Source organism: Amphibalanus amphitrite, unplaced genomic scaffold (genome assembly GCF_019059575.1).
Source record: "Amphibalanus amphitrite isolate SeventyFive unplaced genomic scaffold, NRLGWU_Aamphi_draft 000352F_arrow, whole genome shotgun sequence".
NCBI lineage: Eukaryota > Metazoa > Arthropoda > Thecostraca > Balanomorpha > Balanidae > Amphibalanus > Amphibalanus amphitrite.
In genome coordinates this window covers 59,321-80,581 of record NW_024881846.1, presented here as the reverse complement: position 1 = coordinate 80,581, position 21,261 = coordinate 59,321, and the positions used below count along the sequence as shown (strand labels likewise).

The 21,261-nt window shown below is 48.3% G+C and overlaps 1 protein-coding gene across 1 annotated transcript; it reads left to right on the top strand.

Annotated features, from left to right (window-relative positions):
- Nucleotides 1-688: 688 nt before the first annotated feature.
- On the top strand, nucleotides 689-20,340 carry LOC122389266 (facilitated trehalose transporter Tret1-like). The gene is made up of 4 exons (XM_043381126.1): nucleotides 689-878; nucleotides 2,903-3,087; nucleotides 16,964-18,025; nucleotides 18,680-20,340. Exons 2-4 carry the CDS (start codon nucleotides 2,910-2,912, stop codon nucleotides 18,916-18,918), a joined length of 1,479 nt encoding a protein of 492 aa, XP_043237061.1. The 5' UTR covers nucleotides 689-878; nucleotides 2,903-2,909; the 3' UTR covers nucleotides 18,919-20,340.
- Nucleotides 20,341-21,261: the final 921 nt, after the last annotated feature.

The window sequence follows — 21,261 nt, the reverse complement described above, 5'->3', positions numbered from 1 at the left end:
GAATAAGAATCGGAAATTGTCAATTGAACGTCTGATTTGCTTACATCGATCCGCCCTATACCCTGTTTGACATGTTTGCACCAAAGCCAACTTGCAGGCTATACATCGAGCCAGTGGTATATACTATACAATAAATACATCTCTCCCGGTGGTATACCTGCATAGAGCCGAGACCTCCGGCTGTATTTTCCCACGATCAGCCGGATTGCAAAGCCGTGTATTTTTCGTCCGTTGCAGGCGGCCGGCGCAATCTCCGTGAAAGAAGCGCTCCAGTGACAAAAGCACGAGCAGATCGCCTAAATGCCGGTGGCCGCGAGAATTTCTCTAGTTTCTGAATAATTTTTCGGGACCCATGCTCTACTCATACTGCATCCGAATATACGCTTTGGGTGGGGAAAAAGAAAACGATACGAATGGTGTGATGAAAGTGACGTCATAATTACAAAAAAAGGAACCTAACCTAACCTAACCTAACCTAACCTAACCTAACCTAACCTAACCTACTGATGTTTGCCTACCGGGGATAAGGAAAAAGTTACTTGCAGGAATAGATTGCAGGCAAGAGTAAATCAAATATTTTTAGGTTAAGTGGTCATGCATCAGGCTTCAGGCCTTCGGCCTGAAGCCAGATACATAACCACTTAACCTAAAAATATTTGATTTACTCTTGCCTGTAATCTCTCCTAAGGCATTGCCTTCGGCACTGCGCTGCTTCGCCGCGAGAAGTATTATGACGTCATTATTCACAGTTGAATAGCAACTGTTAGATATCATCCTTGATTTACTTGACCTTGGCCAGCTTTGCGCAAGTAATTGCCGCCCGGCACATTGCGCTAGTGTGGAGTTGGTGTGGAGTGCGGTAGCGATTTGCGGTAACTGTAAGTATTTCATAGGTGCTTTGATACTTGGTTCCAGAAGGAATAACTATCAGATATGAAATGAGGAGGTCAAAATAGATCGTATAGTATGCTTTTCATAATCGGTTCGCCACTCGGACCTTATATATACTAATACCAGCCAGGCTGCATAGCTTGGTAATTTTGATGAGATTTTGTTTGTGCAGAAATTAGAATCACTCGACTAACACTGGTGTGTGGTGTAGGTTTTACTCTGGTCATCTGCAGTATGAGTATGTACATCAACATTGTTCTCTTTGAGTAATGAAGCTATGCTACACATAATTCTCAATTACATGTTGTCCTTTTCACCACCAGGACTGCCAAGTCAGAGTCTGAGTTGACAGTTCTCACTTCTCTCTGGACTCTGGAGTCAATCACAAAAATCTCAGTTGGGGAAACTACGAGGAGCCAAACAAAATTGGATCAGCCAATCAACGGCCGGAGTGGGCGGGGCGATGACCATATATGGTCATAAAATCAGACAACTTCATCTTTTCCATGCATCCTAGCATTCAAATGAAAAAATAAGGCATAAGAATGCTTTTAACCACACAAGGTCTACACTCACCCGGTGCACAATGCACTGGCGGCTCTAAATCGCAGAGTATTAATACAAGGTCAAACAGTGATTGGCAAATATGGCGGATTGAAACAGACGCGCCAAAAATGTAAGCAGCACAGTGGTTTGAAGATGTCATTTTTTATTATTTTGTTTATGGTTTTTCCAATTTTGATTAGATTATTATTTTAAGATAAAATATCTTTAGTTATTCAAATAAAATTAAATCTTAAAACAATTTACTTTCAAAACACCAATCCAATCCATTTATTGAATGGCCAGCTGATTGTGACGCCCAGAACCTGCAGAAAAGCCGTTTTCCTATCGCCGTTTTGTGTCAATTCGCCGAATTTAATCAAATCATGCTAATTCCTAGTGGAAAATGGAAGCCTTTTCTCACCGGTAAGTGGACGCGATACCGCAAGTACCGGCTTTTTATACCGTGTTTCACCCTTAGTAGCGGGGGCTGCATTTATGCCCATATATGGTGATCAAAAGTCCATTTATTGACCAATCAATTTTTGGATGTTCGCCTCATAGTTTCCCCAACTGATCTTGCCGATGTTTAGTTGGCACAAAATAGGTACTATGTTCCTTGGCACAGGACAACTTAAAATCGCCTGCTCAAGCTAATGTTTACATGCTGTTTTGAGGTCCATGACAGTTCTGTCAAAGTAAAGCCATACTCCTGCTTTGAACAAAAGTTTTTAGTATGTAAATCAGTGGATAACAGTTGCACTAGAACCTGCTTTTAATTCAACATATTACCTACCTATAAAGTAGGATTTTGGAATGTTCAGAGGTTTGTTTCAGGTAAGGTAAAAAGCATATCAGCCATGAAGTTTACTATCATGGCTTACATAGACTTCAATTGGGGTCCTGGAATCTGAACTCTGAGGTGGGAACTGGGAGTCAGGCTCAATTTTGGGGCTGGAGTCTGGAGTTAAATTCACTGGAAGCATATGAAATCTACAGCCCTAAATATACTATAGATTTCCCTTGATACCTGTTAACCAGGTTAATTGGTAGAAATGCAACATATTAAATTGACTATGCAAATATAATTACAAGATCAAAATATAATATTTGCAATACAAGCAATAATACAAATCTTTGGACTGCAAAGGTTGTTAAAATGTTCGCCCCAGGGCGGTGGATGTGGCGCCCAATGTCCGTCCCGGGACCGCGGATGTGGCGCCCAATGTCCGTCCCGGGACCGCGGATGTGGCTCCCAATGTCCGCCCTGGGACCGCGGATGTTCCAATGTCCGTCCCGGGACCGCGGATGTGGCTCCCAATGTCCGTCCTGGGACCGCGGAGCTGACCACTGCCACGGACACACGGTCGGCCACTGAGGCCCGCCCGGGGGCAGCACTGGGCGTGGTCGGGGCGCGACCAATCTGCCGCCTCTGCTGACCTCCGCATCTGACCCGTGATCGCCGCAGATAAGATATGGCGCACCGACGCTCTGCGGCGGCGCGGGCGGCGGCGGCCGACTCAGAGCCGCTGCTGCCGCCCGAGGACACTGGGGAGCCGCCCGGAGCGCCCATGACCGACTCTGTGGGAAGTGGTGCTGGCCAACATGGCGGCGCCAGCAGCCTCAAGAACCAGGTGCTGGCCAGCCTCTGCGGTAAGCACCGTCCCCGAGCCCTGCGTCCGGCTCGGGTGTATGTGTAGAAACGGTCGGACAATGAGTTTACCGGGTGTCTCACTAGATTTGTCAAAAAGTATCTGATAACAAAAGTAACATGAAATGTGCAAAGCACGTGACTGTGCACGTGTTTAGCAGCAAATTGTCAACAGTTGTTTTTTGATCACTTACGCTATACTTGACCCTATATACGAGTGACCAAGCGAGTGACAGTGTAGGATGCCAAAGACACCAATCATTTTCGTCATCCACGTCATTATGAAGCAAGATGGATGGATCATGGCTTATAGTTATACAGGGTGGGCTAAAAAAGTGTGTCACTTTTCAGCAGTAATTTCTCGAAAGTGATAAAAGATACGAAAAAATAAACTTTCACAACTTGAAGAAAATCGTTTGACAAATTATATGATACCAATTTTATGGAAAAGTTTCAATCGAATTGACGTTGTCATCATTTCACAAAACGGGATCTGTGCGTCTCTTTATTTGCGCATGTGCTCGAAGTGGGCACCGCTAAGCTGAAGGCCATCCGGAAACGCTGACGCTCACCCTCTCCGCGGTGGCTGCTGTCACTATATGCACGTATTGATCGACGCTGACACGCAGCTCCTCCAGGCTACCGGGCTTGTTGCGATAGACGCTGTCCTTGCAGGCTCCCAAAAACCAGTAGTCCAGCGGGTTAAGGTCAGGACTGTGAGGAGCCCACTGCTTTTCGCTTCCCTTGAAGATCATGCGGCAACCGAAGAGCTCTTGGAGCAGCTGCAGTGTACTCGTCCCTCGGGCCGTGTGCGGTGGCGCCACATCTTGCATGAACAAAGCTTGTAGCGTGATCACCAAGGGAAGCGAAAAGCAGTGGGCTCCTCACAGTCCTGACATCAACCCGCCGGACTGCTGGTTTTGGGGAGCCTGCAAGGACAGCGACAGCGTCTACCACAACAAGCCCGGTAGCCTGGAGGAGCTGAATCTCAGCGTCGAGCACTACGTGCGTGTTGTGCCAGCAGGCACCGCGGAGAGGGTGGGCGCCAGTTTCCTGGAGCGTGTTCAGACGAGCCTTGAGCATTGAGGTGCCCACTTCGAGCACATGCGCAAACATAAAAGACGCACATATCCCATTTTTGAAATGGTGATGGCAACATCAGTTCAACTGAAACTTTTTCATAAAATGGGTATCATATAATTTGTCAAACGATTTTTTTTAAGTTGTGAAAGTTTCTTTTTGGTATCTCTTACCACTTTCGAGAAATAGCTGCCGAAAAGTAACACACTTTTTTTGGCCCACCCTGTATGTTTGACGCTATCTCAATATGGGATTCTGATCATTGATACCAGACCACGTGCAAAGTTAAAAGGGAAACGTTACAGTGTTACTTTTGAAACTTGTTACTTGCCCACTTTCTTAACTTGCCTACTTCCCTATTACAAATAATAAGCGTCAACTCACTGGGCTATTCAATGGTCGGAAAACACGTTCACCTCATCACCGGTGAGTGTCCCAAAAAGAGACTCGGCCCTGGCCGCACCTCGGCAAGGACTGTTGAAATGATAGTGTACGTTTGTAATCCCACCTAAAACACTACGGCAATTTCGGGATCAGAAATAGCCACGGTTCCATAGTTCTGGGGAAAAAATGATTTAATGGCCAGCGTTGAAAAAACTGACGTTCCCTATTTGGTCCAAGAGGCATCGCCAGATTAGTTCTGAAAGTATACATCAGGAGAAAGGGTGCCACATGAAGTTGATTCGAGTTAAAATGGTGTTACAGTACGGAAGTGAATGTTCAACAATTCTAAATGGAATTATGCCCAAATGTCCCAATATAGGTATAATCTGAACAGTATAAATCTGACGGCAGGGCGACGATTATCGCACGACTAGCCAGGTGCCTGACAAGTGACCATCTGTAATATTGTGACGCATATTTATTTATTTATTGTTTGTGTTTTATCTACTCGACTTTGCCTATCATTGGGAATCTGTCCTGTTGGCAATAAACTGAATAAATACAAATACAAAATACAAAGTAGCGGCGGAACACCTTCAATTAGGGGGAGGGGGGGGGGGGGTGCACTGGCAACTTTTGGTCCTTGGTCCCATTCTTTCCATGCAACACCCATAGGGCTAATGTTAAAATGGAAAAATCAAGGGGGGCATGGTGCCCCGGTGCCCTCCCCGTTCCGCAGCCTATGAATCTGAAGTGAACTCGCAGCACGAATGTTGATGCTGGCAATGAAGTGATTATTGCCCCTCCTATCGACATAAGATTAGTAAATAGCATGGGTGTAAGCCGTGTAAGTGAGATTTGTATATGGCTTTAAATGTGTGACAAACGATTAACGTTGATATAGTAGCATACACCTCGTAGATATAGTACCAGTATAGCGCCTTTTGCGGCGACTAACGGAGCGAGCGAGAGGGCGAGCCTTGCACGTGCGAAATTTCGAGGGGGTACCTCCAACTGACTTGTGCACGGCACCCTACTAACGGGGCTCTAGCGGTGTGCCAAATTTGAGCACAATCGGCCCAGCCGTTCTCGAGATCTGGAAGCGGCACCCTGCACGTGCGCACGTGCAGAATGGGTCTCAACTGACTTGTGCACGGCACCCTACTAACTGGTCTCTAACCGTGTACCAAATTTGAGCGCCATCGGTCCAGCCGTTCTCGAGATCTGGAAACGACCCCTGCACGTGCGCACGTGCAGCAGCACCCCAACTCTGGCACATGGATATGCAGTGCCTAGTGGGTGCCTACCTACATGCCAACTTTCAGCGCAATCGGCCAAGTAGTTACCGAGATATTGCAACAATTGCAAAACTGACACCTCTTCGTTTTGCGCGTGGCACGTGCATAAGGGGTCACCCATATTCATCGGGAATAGTCCAATACTTGGTAGAAGGAATGAAGCTACCCTACAAAAATTACCCCGTGTAAATCGGTCAAGTGGTTGCTGAGATATAAGCCTCGCAAAAGCGTCCGCACGGCCGGCCGGCCGGCCGGCCGCTCATACTCAGAAATTTCCGTTATTACGGAGCGAGCGAAGCGAGCGGAGTCTTTCCTTAGATTAACGGAAATTTCTCAGTATGAGCGGCCGGCCGGCCGGCCGGCCGTGCGGACGCTTTTGCGAGGCTTATATCTCAGCAACCACTTGACCGATTTACACGCGGTAATTTTTGTAGGGTAGCTTCATTCCTTCTACCAAGTATTGGACTATTCCCGATGCATGTGGGTGACCCCTTATGCACGTGCCACGTGCAAAACGAAGAGGTGTCAGTTTTGTAATTGTTGCAATATCTCGGTAACTACTTGGCCGATTGCGCTGAAAGTTGGCATGTAGGTAGGCACCCACTAGGCACTTCATATCCATGTGCCAGAGTTGGGGTGCTGCTGCACGTGCGCACGTGCAGGGGTCGTTTCCAGATCTCGAGAACGGCTGGACCGATGGCGCTCAAATTTGGTACACGGTTAGGGACCAGTTAGTAGGGTGCCGTGCACAAGTCATTTTGGACCCCGTTTGCACGTGCGCACGTGCAGAATGCCGCTCCCAGATCTCGAGAACGGCTCGGCCGATTGTGCTCAAATTTGGCACATCGCTAGAGACCGGTTAGTAGGGTGCCGTGCACAAGTCAGTTGGAGGTACCCCCTCGAAATTTCGCACGTGCAAGGCTCACCCTCTCGCTCGCTCCGTTACTCGCCCCAAAAGGCGTTATACTGGTCTAAGGAAAGACTACGCTCGCTTCGCTCGCTCCGTAAATAGTAGCTAACACCTTGCCTCAAGCGTTACGCAGAACAACCATCTTGTTTCTGAGTCAATTGTGACAGTTATTCGGCTCCTGTCACGTGCAGCACAGCCTCTAACTAGATCCGCTTTTTTGCACATTTCCTATCAAAGCAAACACTGTCTCCTGTGATGTTGTTAGCGGGTCAAGTTCACCACGCATTATACCAGCGATTAAGTCGCTTCTGGTCTGCTCCGTCCAAAGCTTGGAGGCGGTGACTTGAAGTGGGTCGCTGCCCAACATGGCTGTTAAAGGTAGTGTGCCAGCTTTCTTGGACCGTATGGAGTTAATGGCCCAGATAAGGAGAACCGGATTTTTAGAACTTATCCATACCTTCAAAACTCATGGAAACGTCTTAAATTCTTCAAATTTTGAGTACCCCAGTGCGAAATTCGCCCCGACGGGTTGTCGGTCGTACCCCAACCACATTTCACACCACTATGAACAATAAATGCACACATTGAAATCGCTATTACCGATATGCTCATCCAATCAAGTTTCGATAAACCCGTTCATCATCATCTCCTGCGGTTTCGAACACGCCTGTTAGGTGGCTTCTGATGCTCGTCGAGGTCGGAATTTCCAAATACGCGTGGTGCGTCGGGCCGCGCGCTCTGACTTCGGCCAAGAAAAATGCGTCAGCTGATCATTGTCATTTCTGCCACTTGCGTGTGGTGAAATGGGGTCATAACTTATAAGACGGCTTTTTCATATCAATTATTTTACATAAAATCATATTTCAAACCATAAATAATGTTCGACAGCCAAATAAAAGAAACAATACCAATACGGGCTTACAGTTTAAGGCTCGACATTGTGTTGTCTACGATTAGACAGCTGATAACTCATTCCCGTACGTCGTATGGTCGTAACACTATAATGACCTTTGCTTACTGTCACAAGTGCGCCGCATTCGCGATTGTTGCCCGACGCCTGTTTGCAGGTGAGCCCACTACAGTTGTTATACATATCTAAAAACCGAAAAACTTTTAGGCGAAAAAGGCACTATTCCAGGCCCATTTTTGATTTTTTTGTGCGATATTAGGTAAAAACAGAAGCTTCTTATCCTAGGAAAAATAAAATGGGAAATCTTTCAAAGGTGGCACACTACCTTTAAAGGAAATAGTTCACTTTTTAACATGGGTTTTGAACTGGAATAGCAGTTCCGTAGCTTGGGCTGAGACGAGCATAAATCAGGAGCTTTTACAGCCCAACGATCACCCTAGGCAAAGATATTCTATTTCTCGTCCCGAAAAAGGTGTCTTGCGTTGAGGATGTGTGCCTTGCATATATTTCCATCCAGTATGAAAAGAGCATGGGTCCCGAAAATTCTTCAGAAACTAGAGAAATTATCTACGAGAACTCTAGAGAAATTCTCGTACTGATCAATTAGGACATTCAGGGGAACATTATGAGATCGAGCAGATCGCCCAAATGCCGGTGGCTGCGATAATTTCTCTGTTTCTGAAGAATTTTCGGGACCCATGCTCTTTTCATACTGGATCGCTTGTGCCTTACAGAAACTGAAAAGTTCTTCCTATATCAAAATATAGAAAAAAAATATTTTGTTATAAAAAGGTTTTATTTTCTTTGCTGATTATTTTGAACATAAAAAATAATAAATCGTTGCAAAAAAAAAATAATTTCGTGAAAGTGAACTATTTCCTTTAAGTTCATCACGATGCGGCGTTCTAGTTTGCTTGTTGTGGCCGCCCGCCGCCTCAGAAGTTAGCCGTAATACGAATATGATACAAGTGCACAGATGTCTCACGGGCTCACTATCTGTCCTAGTCAAGTGACCGAGTACGACAAATGCATGGCTCATCTGACAACTTTAGAGGTACAGTTTCATGCATGTTATATTGTGTGAGCATTTTGTGGAGGCAGGAACCTCCACTTGTTTTATCTTTTATCCCTGTTATATATAAAATATGTTTTTTAATTGTGTATTTGAATATATTGTCGTTTTTATATATATATATATATATATATATATATATATATATATATATATATATATATATATATATATATATATATATATATATATATATATATATTAATCCCTGTCTTTCAGTGCCTCGTCTAAATGTTTATTTGCTCGTAAGTCCGCTTTCCCTCGTGTCCAATCTCATTGTTTCGCCTCCCTGCGGTGAGCCGCCCCAGACCAGGCCTATCATTGCGGATTTTCGTGCCGAATCGGAGCACTTGGTGGCGGCACTCGAGCATTCCGGCGGTATCTGCCGCTCGGGTCAGGTATCTGCCGCTCGGGTCAGGTGACCGCTGGCACATGATCGGCCAGACAGCGGTATCAGAGTCCCCCCCGCCGCTCCGCGCGCTGTTTGTCATTGTGGGTGTGTTTATGGGCTTTTTGATACGAACTGAAACCCCACAAACATTCAAAGTGCGCATCATTTGACCTTGTCTGTGTAGAGACTCCACGATTCACAGACGTGACAGTAGAATAGATGATCCAGTAGTTCACAATCTCGTCATTTACGTAGACCTGAAACAGCAGGCTTGTACCCAGTGGCGCAGCCAGGGGGGTGAAAGGGGTGAGATCTCACCCCCGTCTCTTATCCTAGGGGCCCACCGTCGATTCGAACTGTAACGTTATGCAGCCTGACAATTTTTTAATCACTAATGTCAAGGTCCGTCATAGGACTGAAAAACACTTTTCAGGCCTGGTAGCCCCCCCCTTTATGATTTATAGTCCCATTTTATGATTTAAGGGGGTACATCCAAGGCCCGATTGAACTAATGCAAGGCCCAGGAGGGCCCGTTCCATGGCATGAGAGGGCCATTTCAGGCCTGAGAGGGCCCATTTCAGGTCTGTGAGGGCCCATTTCAGGCCTGAAGGGGCCCAGTTGAAGCTTGAGAGGGCCCATTTCAGGCCCTAAAGGGCCTGCTTGAGGCTTGCGAGGGGCCCACTTCAGGCCTGAGAGGGCCCATTTGATGCCTGTGAGGGCCCATTTCAGGCCTGAAGGGATCCATTTCAGGCCCTAGAGGGCATGTTTGAGGCCTGATAGGACCCACTTCAGGCCTGAGAGGGGTCCATTTCAGGTCTGAGAGGGGCCCATTTCAGGCCTGAGGGGGCCCATTTCAAGCTTGAGATGGCCCATTTCATGCCCTAGAGGGCCTGTTTGAGGCCAGAGAGGGCCCGTTTGAGGCCAGAGAGGGCCCGTTTGAGGCCAGAGAGGGCCCGTTTGAGGCCAGAGAGGGCCCGTTTGAGGCCTGAGAGGGGCCCATTTCAGGCATAAGAGGCACCATTTTAGACCTGAGAGGGCCCAGTTACGGTATGAGGGGGCCTTTTTCGACATGATAGGGACCTTTTCCGGGCTGAGGGGGCCCATTTCAGGTCTGAGAGGGCTAATGTCAGGCCTGAGAGGGCCTATTTCAGGCCCTTGAGGTCCTATTTGAGGCCTGAGAGTGGCCCATTTCAGGTCTGAGAGGGCTAATGTCAGGCCTGAGAGGGCCCATTTCAGGCCCTAGAGGACCTAGTTGAGGCCTGAGAGGGTCCACTTCAGGCCTGAGAGGGATGTGTGGGAGAGTCCGTACTCCGTGCCTGGTCTGGGTCTGAGAGGGCCTATCCCAATCCTGATTGAGCCGATATCATGTTTGATATAGGTCAACTCACCACATGTATATTGATGGCCCAGTTCATGTCTAATGGGCCCATCTCAAGACTCAGAGATTTTATGCTTCAGGAAGCCCACCCCAAGCGTGAGGGGGCCCATAGAGGTTTTTGAGGCTCATGGAAGTCCCGCAGTACGATATGTCAGCCTCTGAGAAAGCCATGCAGGGCCATAAAGATGCCACGCCGAGACCTGAAAATTCCTCTTCTCTTCAGGCCTGTGCCTGCCTCACCGCCCGGCCCCACCCTGACGTCTAGGGGTTTGACGCCTAGGTATTCATCAGGACTCCACACCGGTCCATGATGGCTCCAAACTGGCACCTGAGGCTCCTGCACCGGCTTTTGAGGGGCCCACCGACCTCTGATAGCCACCACGCAGGTCTGAAAAGACCATGTCTATTGTTGATATCTAAACCCCCAAGTCTTGGAAGGCCTGTGCTCTATGCAGATTCTTGAGGGCTTTACGTGGGCTTGTAAACATCCCGAACTGGCTCTAGCCTAGCTCGACCGCGCCCCGCAGAGCAGGGCCCTGCAGGCTTTCCAGTTTTACGCCCCTGAGGGGTGTTTGAATATTCCCTTCTAACCTGACTCCAGGGTCACGTAGCGACAAGTGCGGCGGTAGGCAGCTTAGAGCGTCGAAAATCATGGATAAATTACTTCAGTCATGTTGCAGTTCAGACCAAAGCCCAGGTTATCATGTTCATCGGAGGAAAAGTTTCGCCTATTTCGACACTCGAGGACATATAAAGCTATAGCGCGCTGAAAGTGGGTTCGATAGCTCTCTTACGACTGCAATCAGCCATGGGGGGGGGGGGCGTATCGGCCGAACCCGATGATAATTTAAGAAGGCTAGAAAGACGAGAAAAGCAACAGATAGCTGTAGGATGCTTCAGAATCGTAGAGGTCATTTTTCGATTAGGTCATCGCTGAGATCATTGAAGATGAAATTATGATAAAATTATGCTAAACACAAAGACAAGATTACGACGAAAAAAAATCTTGTTTTTATATTTTCACAAATAACTCGTGAACCAAAGAGCTAGAGCTTCGCGGAACAACTCATTCGATAGGCCTTTCAAAACGCTTTCGCTTAAGATTTGACCTCAATGCCTCGTGTCAATGGTTTGGCAACAGAGCAGAGGGCAAAACCATCTAAATAGTCGCATTTTACCAAAATAGTTTTGCTAAGAATTTTTGCAAGAACTTTGGTGATAAAAATTATGAGACATTTACTTTGTCATCATTCTCTCGCATGCATCGAATGTTAACACCTATAATTTCACATAAAAAGTTCAACTTCAAAATGTGACCGCAGATCAAGGTCATGCCCTTACTTGAGAAGTTCATGATGGTCATCAACTGATCCGTATGGATGATTAACACCTTCAAGACAATTTCATTACTCTACCTCTCCTATATCAAAAGTAATAGTCGAAAAACTGATGTTTAGCTTTTTTAAAAGCTTTTTGACCTAGCCCGACCATTTGAGTGGCCGCTGGCCATTAATTGCACGCTGTCGATCAAATATGGGCAGAATGGTCGTGTCTCTGTAAATATGCTGTTGTTTTTTTACGTGCCTCTTCAGATCAAGAGATATTTGTCCTTTTCCCCGATTTGGCTGGTAATGATCAGGACAATGATCTGACCTTTCGTTGTTGGTAAGGGGCCCCCCATTAGGTTGAGGGGGGCCCACTTTGCTGGGGGGCCCATCACGAACGTCTCTCACCCCCGTCGCCAGAGTTCTGGCTGCGCCACTGCTTGTACCCATTGCACCCTGAGCCTTATGGGGTTTGATCCCACTTTTTTGCTCTGCGTTGCACCAATCAAGTTAAACACTCGTTCAGCTTGTAGCTTCCGTACTCAACCGACTTCAGCACTGCGGCTACATCCGCTTGCATCTTTTTATGGGGGAGGGGGCTCCTTTTCGCGTTTATGGAAAGAGATTTTCTTCAAAGATTTGATTACATGGCCGTCAGATGGTTGTTCCGCTTCCAAACTGCATCCAAACTGCGCCGACAGGTGCATTCTCCATCGTAATGCTCGTAGATGGAGGCTACGTCGGGCGAAATTGACTGGTAATATGCTTCATAAATCTTTATTTAACATCTTATAAGTATATACAACATAATATCTAATTTTGACATTTCTTGCTCCCACAGCAGGTTTGCTCACTTGTTTTAGTGTTTTTTCTTGCCTTGTCTTTGAGGCTGTGTGGCCAGTCAGCCTATTGCTTGACTCATTTAATTGACAGCGTTTTACTTTTGTCGGCATTGCTCGTCGTTTTAGCCGAACTGAAGCTGTCATCCCGGTATTTGCCTAATGACTAAAGCTACACACACGGATGCTATTATGCAACAGCCCGAGTGTTACACCGTCCACTCGAGATTAATCGATATCATATGAACTGAAGTATCCCTACCCCAGCCATCATCAGTACGTAGGCGGCGCATGTGGTGGACACATGATGGTGACATGAACTATGTCTGGTAAGGCACAGGACGATGTTCGGCTTCCGTTCACCTACTAATTTGTTTTAATGAAACCGACATCAAATTGCTTGAACAATGACGCATATTGGTGCGAAACGCGCTTGTGGTACGTTCAAAAAAGAAGTTTTCAAGGCTTTGTCAGATGACTTCTCAATGAAGCTATCTCCAATGGTGTGATATTTATCCATGCCTTTAATGTTTGTCTACCATCTACCTATGCTCACCCTCGTCTACAGGAAAATTGATGTGTGTCTGTACGTCGTCAGATAAGAGCAATGCTTGTCCTATCGCGACCCATTTTATTTGCCGACTCTTGCTGGAGCTGTATGCTCAATGCTCGTGGCTCTGCAACGTCAGGTTCATCAGGTCCAAGGACGTCTACCAAGGTCAGGCGACGGCGTTTCCGATCAGAAAACAGTGAGGCGAAGTTATTTGTCTTTGAAGTTATGATATGCATGTTTTGTCTCTCATTAAACTGATCAGTGATATGCAAAGATGTTGATTATTTAGGGACATATTTGTGTTATGAGGTTATCGGCGGAGCCAACAAAGTAGTTGCTTGCATTTAGTTATTTGTTGGCTCCACCGATAACCTCATAATACAAAGATGTTGCATTTCGTTATGCCGCAAGTGCTACAAAGGAGGGATGGAGCTTACCTGTACATACAGGGTGTCCCAAAAATGATGCCACACCTTTCCAGCGTCAATTGCATGAAAATAACACGAGAGGTGCGCTTTTCTTGCATATGTATCCCAACTTCTCCCTGATAACGGCAAGCATACGGTCCGGGGCATCAGACATCAACATGTCCAGTTTCTGTGGACTGATCTTGGACCAGATTGAATATTGATCGAACGTTACGTTCCTGGTCAGCGTGCCTTCAGATTATCCTGGTGCCATTTTGTTCACCTCTTACCGGACGATCGCCCTAAGATTTTCTCTCGGCGACAGGTCGAGACTATTCCCCGGTCATTTGTCCTTCTCCCAGAATGCTGGGAATTTCGATCTGCACCAGTCCTGCGTCGTTCTAGCTCGATGAGCCGGGGCGCCCACCTGTTGAAAGATGGCCCTGGACATGTTCAGCAGAAGTTTTCGGCTGGAGACGTGGCTTGGTGGGCTTCAGCTTTAGAGACAACCTTCGGTACCGATGGATTGTCCACTTGGAGACTGGATGACTGTTGGCAATCACCCTCCTTGCCAGTTTTCTTATGGATTAGCCCAGGTTAGCCCAGCCCAGGCATGTTTTCAGGCGTCTATCCGCTCTTGTCGCGTGACAACGAGCGCCAAATCGTGCGGCAACTCATGCCCAGTGCCTCGGCGACCTGGCCGTGGGTCATTTAGCCGGCAACCATGCCGAGTGCCCCGCTACGGGACGATTTGCTCTGCAGTTTTGCCATCCTGGACACCTGGTCCGCGCGCGCTAGGTACTCAATGGCGCAATCCGGGGGGAGGGGGGGTGAAAGGGTGAGATCTCACCCCCGTCTCTTATCCTAGGGGCCCACCGTCGATTCGAACTGTAACGTAATGCAGCCTGACATTTTTTTATTAATAATAATGTCAACGTCCGTTATAGGTCTGAAAAATAGTTTTCAGGCCTGATAGCCCCCTTTAGGATTTATAGTCCCATTATATGATTTAAGAGGGTACATACAAGGCCCGATTGAACTAATCCAAAGCCCAGGAGGGCCCGTTCCAGGGAATGAGAGGGCCATTTCAGGCCTGAGAGGGCCCATTTCAGGCATTAAGGGGCCATTTGAAGCATGAAAGGGCCCATTTCAGGCCTGAGAGGCCCATTTGATGCCTGTGAGGGCCCATTCAGGCCTGAAGGGGCCCATTTGAAGCTTGAGAGGGCCCATTTCAGGCTCTAGAGGGCTTGTTTGAGGTCGTAGAGGGTCCATTTCAGGCCTGAGAGGGCCCATTTCAGGCCTGAGAGGGCCCGTTTCAGGACTGAGGGGCCCATTTCAAGCATTAGAGGGTCCATTTTATGGCCTAAGGGGCCTGTTTAAGGCCAGAGAGGGCCCGTTTGAGGCCAGAGAGGGTCCGTTTGAGGCCTGAGAGGGGCCATTTCAGGCATAAGAGGCACCATTTCAGACCTGAGAGGGCCCTGTTACGGTATGAGGGGGTCCATTTTCGACATGATAGGGACAATTTCCAGGCTGAGAGGGCCCATTTCAGGTCTGAGAGGGCCAATTTCAGGCCTGAGAGGGCCCATTTCAGGCCCTAGAGGACCTATTTGAGGCCTGCGAGGGTCCACTTCAGGCTTGAGAGGGGCCCATTTCAGATCTGAGAGGGCCCAGTTCAGGCCTGAGAAGGCTCATCCCAGGAATGAAAGGAGCATCCTATGTGTGGGAGGGTCCGTACTCCGTGCCTGGTCTGGGTCTGAGAGGGCCTATCCCAATCCTGATTGAGCCGATATCATGCTTGATATATGTAGGTCAACTCACCACATGTCTATTGAGGGCCTAGTTCATGTCTAATGCGCTCATCTCAAGACTCAGGGATTTTATGCTTGAGGAAAGCTAGTTACCCCAGGCGTGAGGGGGGCCATAGAGGTTTTTGAGGCTCATGAAGGTCCCGCAGGGCGATATGTCAGCCTCTGAGAAAGCCATGCAGGGCCCTTAACCCGCGCCGGGCCGGGGGGGGGGGGTGTTCAAACACCCCCCTGCGGTTTTTCGCAGATATCTCAAAACCGCGGAGCGCCGCCGTTTTTGGTACAACTGTTCGTGCATCCTTTCCGCACATGTGAAAATTTCAGACCCAGGTCGCTTTAGATCAGGTCACCAGGTAACGGCCAAGTGACCTCACCTCAGAAAAAAATGAGAATGCTCGTCATAGCTACACCGATTGATCGATTGCCTTGAAACTTTCAGCGATTGATTAGAGCAACATTATCTATAAAATGTATATCTCGGAATTTTGATATCGGTGACCTAAGGTCAGGTCAATTTTGCGGCCTCTCCATTACAAGTCAATGGGAGAAATTGAAAAGCGTCTGTTTTTCACGAACGCTAAATTCTAGACACTCTCAAACATCGAGATGTAGGTAAAATTGACACACTGAACCGGAACATGGCAACTGTGACCCCTCATGTTCCCGAGGTCATCTCAGGTCACGAACAGAATCTAACAGTTTTTCGCTAATAACTTCTGATAGAGGCGTGCTAGAGCGCTGAAAACGCCTTAGATGTGTTCGGCTCGACGTTGCGGATCGACTGATATGCAACATGACCTTTTCCGGTCAGGTCATGACCTTGACCTGAGGTCAAATTTTCAAGTTGACCGTTCAAGGTTCATAAGGTTGACCTTAACTATAAGGTTAAGGAACTATAACTATAAGGAACTATAAGGTTGACCTTGTAGTTCATTCGACGCGTCTCGACGTGAGGAACACGATGCTGGCAAAAGTAATGTCATGGCTCTTTTGAGTCAAAAGTTATCGCCGAAAAAACGATTTTCGTAAAAACGGCTATTTTTGGAGTTTTTGCCCTCTGGAGGCTAAACCGTGCTGTTTGGCGTGTCGCACAAAGTAGTGTCCGAGAGAGGAAATTCGGTGTGCTCAGGGCTCACGTGTGTCTTGTATGCAGAGTTTTTATCGTGGTCGATTGCGGAGGACCGTATCTATCGACAACTAGTGCAAACCAGATAGTGGCCATCATAAAACGGCTGACGCAAGTGACATGCATATTGCTATTAAATCGGGGGAGTGGGGAGCGTGATTTATTGTAGAAAATTATACATGTTTGTGTATTTTTAGGCATATTGATGCTAAGTGTCACAGCGAGTGCTCCAGCGACCAGCATGTACAGCATGTACAGCGACCAGCATGTATGTATGTATGTACTTACTTCGGGTTCTTGTTCTCAAGGCGCGCCACCTCAGGCGACGTTCTGTGTGTAGCGGGTGCGCCGTCCGAGCACGCGTCGCCGCCGTCTGACAGTGCGCTCCTCCCTTCGACAGCCTGTTTCGGCGGCCTGGTGGCCGGTCTGACGCTGGCCTACTCGAGTCCGGCCGGGCCCGACCTGGAGAAGTCCAGCCTAGCGCTGGATTCGAAACAGGTGTCGCTGATCGGCTCGATGATGCCGCTGGGCGCCCTGTTCGGCGGACTGGCGTGCGGCCCGACCATGGACCGGTTCGGCCGGCGCACCGCCATGGTGCTCATCAGCCTGCCGGCCATGCTCGGCTGGCTGCTCATCACATACGCCAACGGCTTCGGCATGATCCTGACGGGCCGCATCCTCACCGGCTTCGCCACCGGCTGCACCACGGTCGTCGCGCCCACCTACGTCGCCGAGGTGTGCGAGGCCCGCATCCGCGGAGCCATGGGTGCCGGCTTCCAGTTTCAGGTGACGCTGGGCATCCTGCTTACCTATATCATGGGCAAGTACTTGCACTGGAACTTCCTGGCCATGGCGTCGTCGTTTTTCCCGGCGGCGTGGCTGCTGTTGGTCTGCTGGCTGCGCGAGTCACCCGTCTGGCTGCTGGACCAGGACAAGGAGGCTGAGGCGCTGGACACGCTCACCTGGCTGCGCGGACCGGACGCGGATGTCACCGGCGAGCTGAACCAGATGCTCCAGCAGCTCCGGGAGTCGCGCGAGAACCAGGCATCGTTCCGCGACCTGGCCAAGAGGGAGAACCTGCGACCGTTTGTGCTGTCCATGATGCTGATGCTGTTCCAGCAGCTCAGCGGAGTCAACGCCGTCATTTTCTACACCGTGGACATTTTCTCGGACTCCGGCTCGTCGATCGATTCCGACCTGGCCACCATCATCGTGGGCATCGTGCAGATGCTGTCGACCTTCGCCGGCGTGGTGCTGGTGGATCGGCTGGGCAGGAAGGTGCTGCTCATCATCTCTGACGCCATCATGGGCGTGTGCCTGCTGGCGCTCGGCGTCTTCTTCTACATCAAGTTCGACGGCAGCGGCAACGTGGAAAACATCGGCTGGCTGCCGCTGGTCTCTCTCATGTTGTTCATCTTCGCTTTCTCGGTCGGATTCGGACCGATTCCCTGGCTCATGATGGGTAAGTATACCGCTTCAAGCTTATCTATGTTTTTTCTCATTTAAGCAGTTGCCTAGCGTTAATTTCTGACCATGCTTTGTATATTGTGTTTTTTACCGCAGAACTGCCAAAAGTTACAAAAAAAAATGTTGGATGTTAACTGGTTTCAGTGCTCGTATTATACGCCGTTGAACAATAGTTCAAGCGAATCAGACGTTCTGATCGATGGGAATTTTCATACAGTGTTTGCCTTCAGCCTACCTCTGAGGCGTGTTTCGTTTGTGCAACCAAGGAGAGGTGCTACCCGTAGATGCTTCTTTCTAACCAAACCAAAACAAAATAAACCTAACCTAACCTGACCTATACTAACCTGCAACCTCTAGCAACCTTCAAACCTACAACGGCCAAAAATATATGCGAGCAGTCCCTTGCGAACCCATGTCCTTTGAATCACGAGGCGGGCACGCACCCCAACCACTAGACCACGCAGCCAGCTGACCGGGATGAGGTGTAAGCCAATTTTGAATGACGTGCAATGGGGTATTCTCTGGGTAGCGCCTCTCTTCGGTTGAAAAAAACACGCGCCTCTGAGTACGTACTACGTAGTGCACTGGGTCATGTGTTTCGCTCGGCCAGGCGAGCTGTTGTACTGAGAGCTGTTTTCTCTGTCGCCAGGCGAGCTTTGTGCGCCAGAGGTGAAGGGCGTGGCCAGCGGCGTGGCCGTCGCCTTCAACTGGACGCTGGCCTTCATCGTCACCCTCACGTTCCAGCCGCTCGTCGACGGCATCACCGAGGCCGGCGTGTTCTGGCTCTTCGCAGCTGTCTGCTTCGCCGGCGTGGCCTATGTCACAATCTTCTGCTATGAGACCAAGGGCAAAACGCTACAGGAGATTCAGGAGCACTTCCGCAACTGAGCTCCCGCGCGAGTGAGGTGTAGCATAATACCTATTGTCTGGTGAGCCAGTGATTCTAATGAATACTTTGAAATATCTGATGATCCAAATAGGTGTGAATGATAACTTAAGATGATATCGTGGTCACAAACGATGGTCTTAAGCTATCGGTTTCTTGCCACTGGTGGCAATGCCTAGCAGTGGTTTTAACTTAAATAAAATGCTTAATTTGTGTTTGCTAGACGTGCTGATGGCCACGTTTCATTCCTGTGCTTACGCACTCATCTTGGTCAGGTGATATTTCCCCTCGCCTGTGTGAAATTGGACCTATTTATCATAATAATGCGAGAATATTAGTGATTGTGTAGTCTTTCGACCGCTTGCGTGCGTTTTATCCCAACACCTTGTATCAAAGATGAGCTGATAGCATTGTATCGCAGTATTGCAGGTCTACATGGGCGACTGTGTTGTGGGGTGCTTAGCGTAGCGTGGTACGACGGCCGATGAATCTGAAATTTGTTCAAGGGGACCGCTAAAGTCAGCACAGTGTATGGTTGTTCAATGTTCAGTCTGCAGTGTGTTCTCTCTCGCTACGATATCTTAATTGCGTTTCATAATTTGTAGACTTATGATCAGTGATTTTATAGGAGGAGCGGGTATTAGAAGAAATTGACCTTTTCTGTTTTGTCGTTCATTTGCACTCGATTGTGTGTAATTGGTTAAAAAAGACATGTATTTTAATGTCTGTATAAATCCCTATGGAATGTTTAGGACGAGGAAGCGTCGCAGTTGTTTGTGGTCCCGACTCCCGGTTCCGTCAACGGTTGTTGTGCCTTATAGTCGTCCAAATAAGTAGAGCGAGTGAAATGAAGTTGAAAACTAAAGATGATCAATTGAACACAATACCGCCAATTTATTAAAGCCGAAAACCAAAGGCTTTCATTTCCGGTTTCGGGTCCCACACATTTATATTCCTCATTGAGGCATCTAGGAGAGGCGCCTCACAACGGTGCGACTTTGTGCCTTTACTTAGTGGGTCGCGATGCGAACTGGGCACCAATCAGGAATTGTACCTCCGTATGTATGAGTATGCATGATGTACCTATGTGTGTTATGTGAGGTGTGTTGATTTCTGAAATGATTTAGCTATGTATTTTACCAAACCCAGTTGTTCTAGGTTCGCCGTCTTATTCATACAATACCTCACTTGCCCAATGTTTGCCAGCGGATGTATGAAGGTGTGTATTGTATGTTATCCGGCGCACATCGTGTCATCCTGCGTTTTCACAGAGTGGTTTATCGAGGTGTATTTTGAAGTGTTCCAGCACGCATTACATGTGTTGCATCACACTGCGTGATATAAGCAGGCGACCAGCGGGCGAAATATATATTGCAGATATCCATATAGGTAGTTGTTTGTGAGAAATATATGGGGTAAAGGTTCGGCTACTATCATGAACGTTAAAATAGAAATATGCGGTCACAAGCGCACATACGTAGTCGAGGGAATAATACATACAGGCAAATGTACATGAACACTCACATTCTTACCTAGCACATTCCATTTCAATATTTAGGTTCGCTCCTGGCCCGGCAGTGGTCTACAAATCGTTTACATTTGGTACATTTATCGCAACCAGTCCTAGGTCGCAGAGGACGCGATGCCACTCTAATCCCGAGCGCGGAACGTGACTGGCGGCAGGGACAGGGTCGCTCGGTGCGCACGTGCCTTCCACCCGTGTTGGAGGGGAGCCGCGCCAACATAGGCAACACATGAGCTGAACAGAGGCGACCGACAGCGGTACAGGCAGATGTCCCCGACTCCGGCTCCGACAGCAGTGAGGCTTGACCCTCTGTCTCAAGCACACGGAAACGTGATTTCATGGACTCCTTGCAAAGTCTGATGCTTCACTTTTGCATTGTTGACCTTGCGTGACGTCACTAGGGTCATAAGAGTTTTGTCGTCAATAACTCCCGATCAAGTTGAGCTAGCGAGTCGCGAAGGCCATCAATGGACTCAGGAGGACCTGCCGAATCGAATGATATGCGATATGAATTCCTTCGACCAACTGTTGTGACCTGAGACGCTCTGACCTGACCTCGACCCGAGGTCAACACTTCAAGTTGACCTCACCCGAACAAAAAATATCCGATTCGACACGCCTGAGCGAGACAAACACGATGATGCCGATATCGCGTCTCTGCAACCGTTTTTTTTTTTGCGGAATCATTTATCAAAAACCAAACCCATCTAAGGCCACTTGAACTGACCTCAGAGGTCACCGGTTGGCCTGAGACCTTAACCCTCGCTCGTATTGGTGTTTTACGCCGCGAGCGTATAGGCCATAGGGGGTGGGTCCGTTG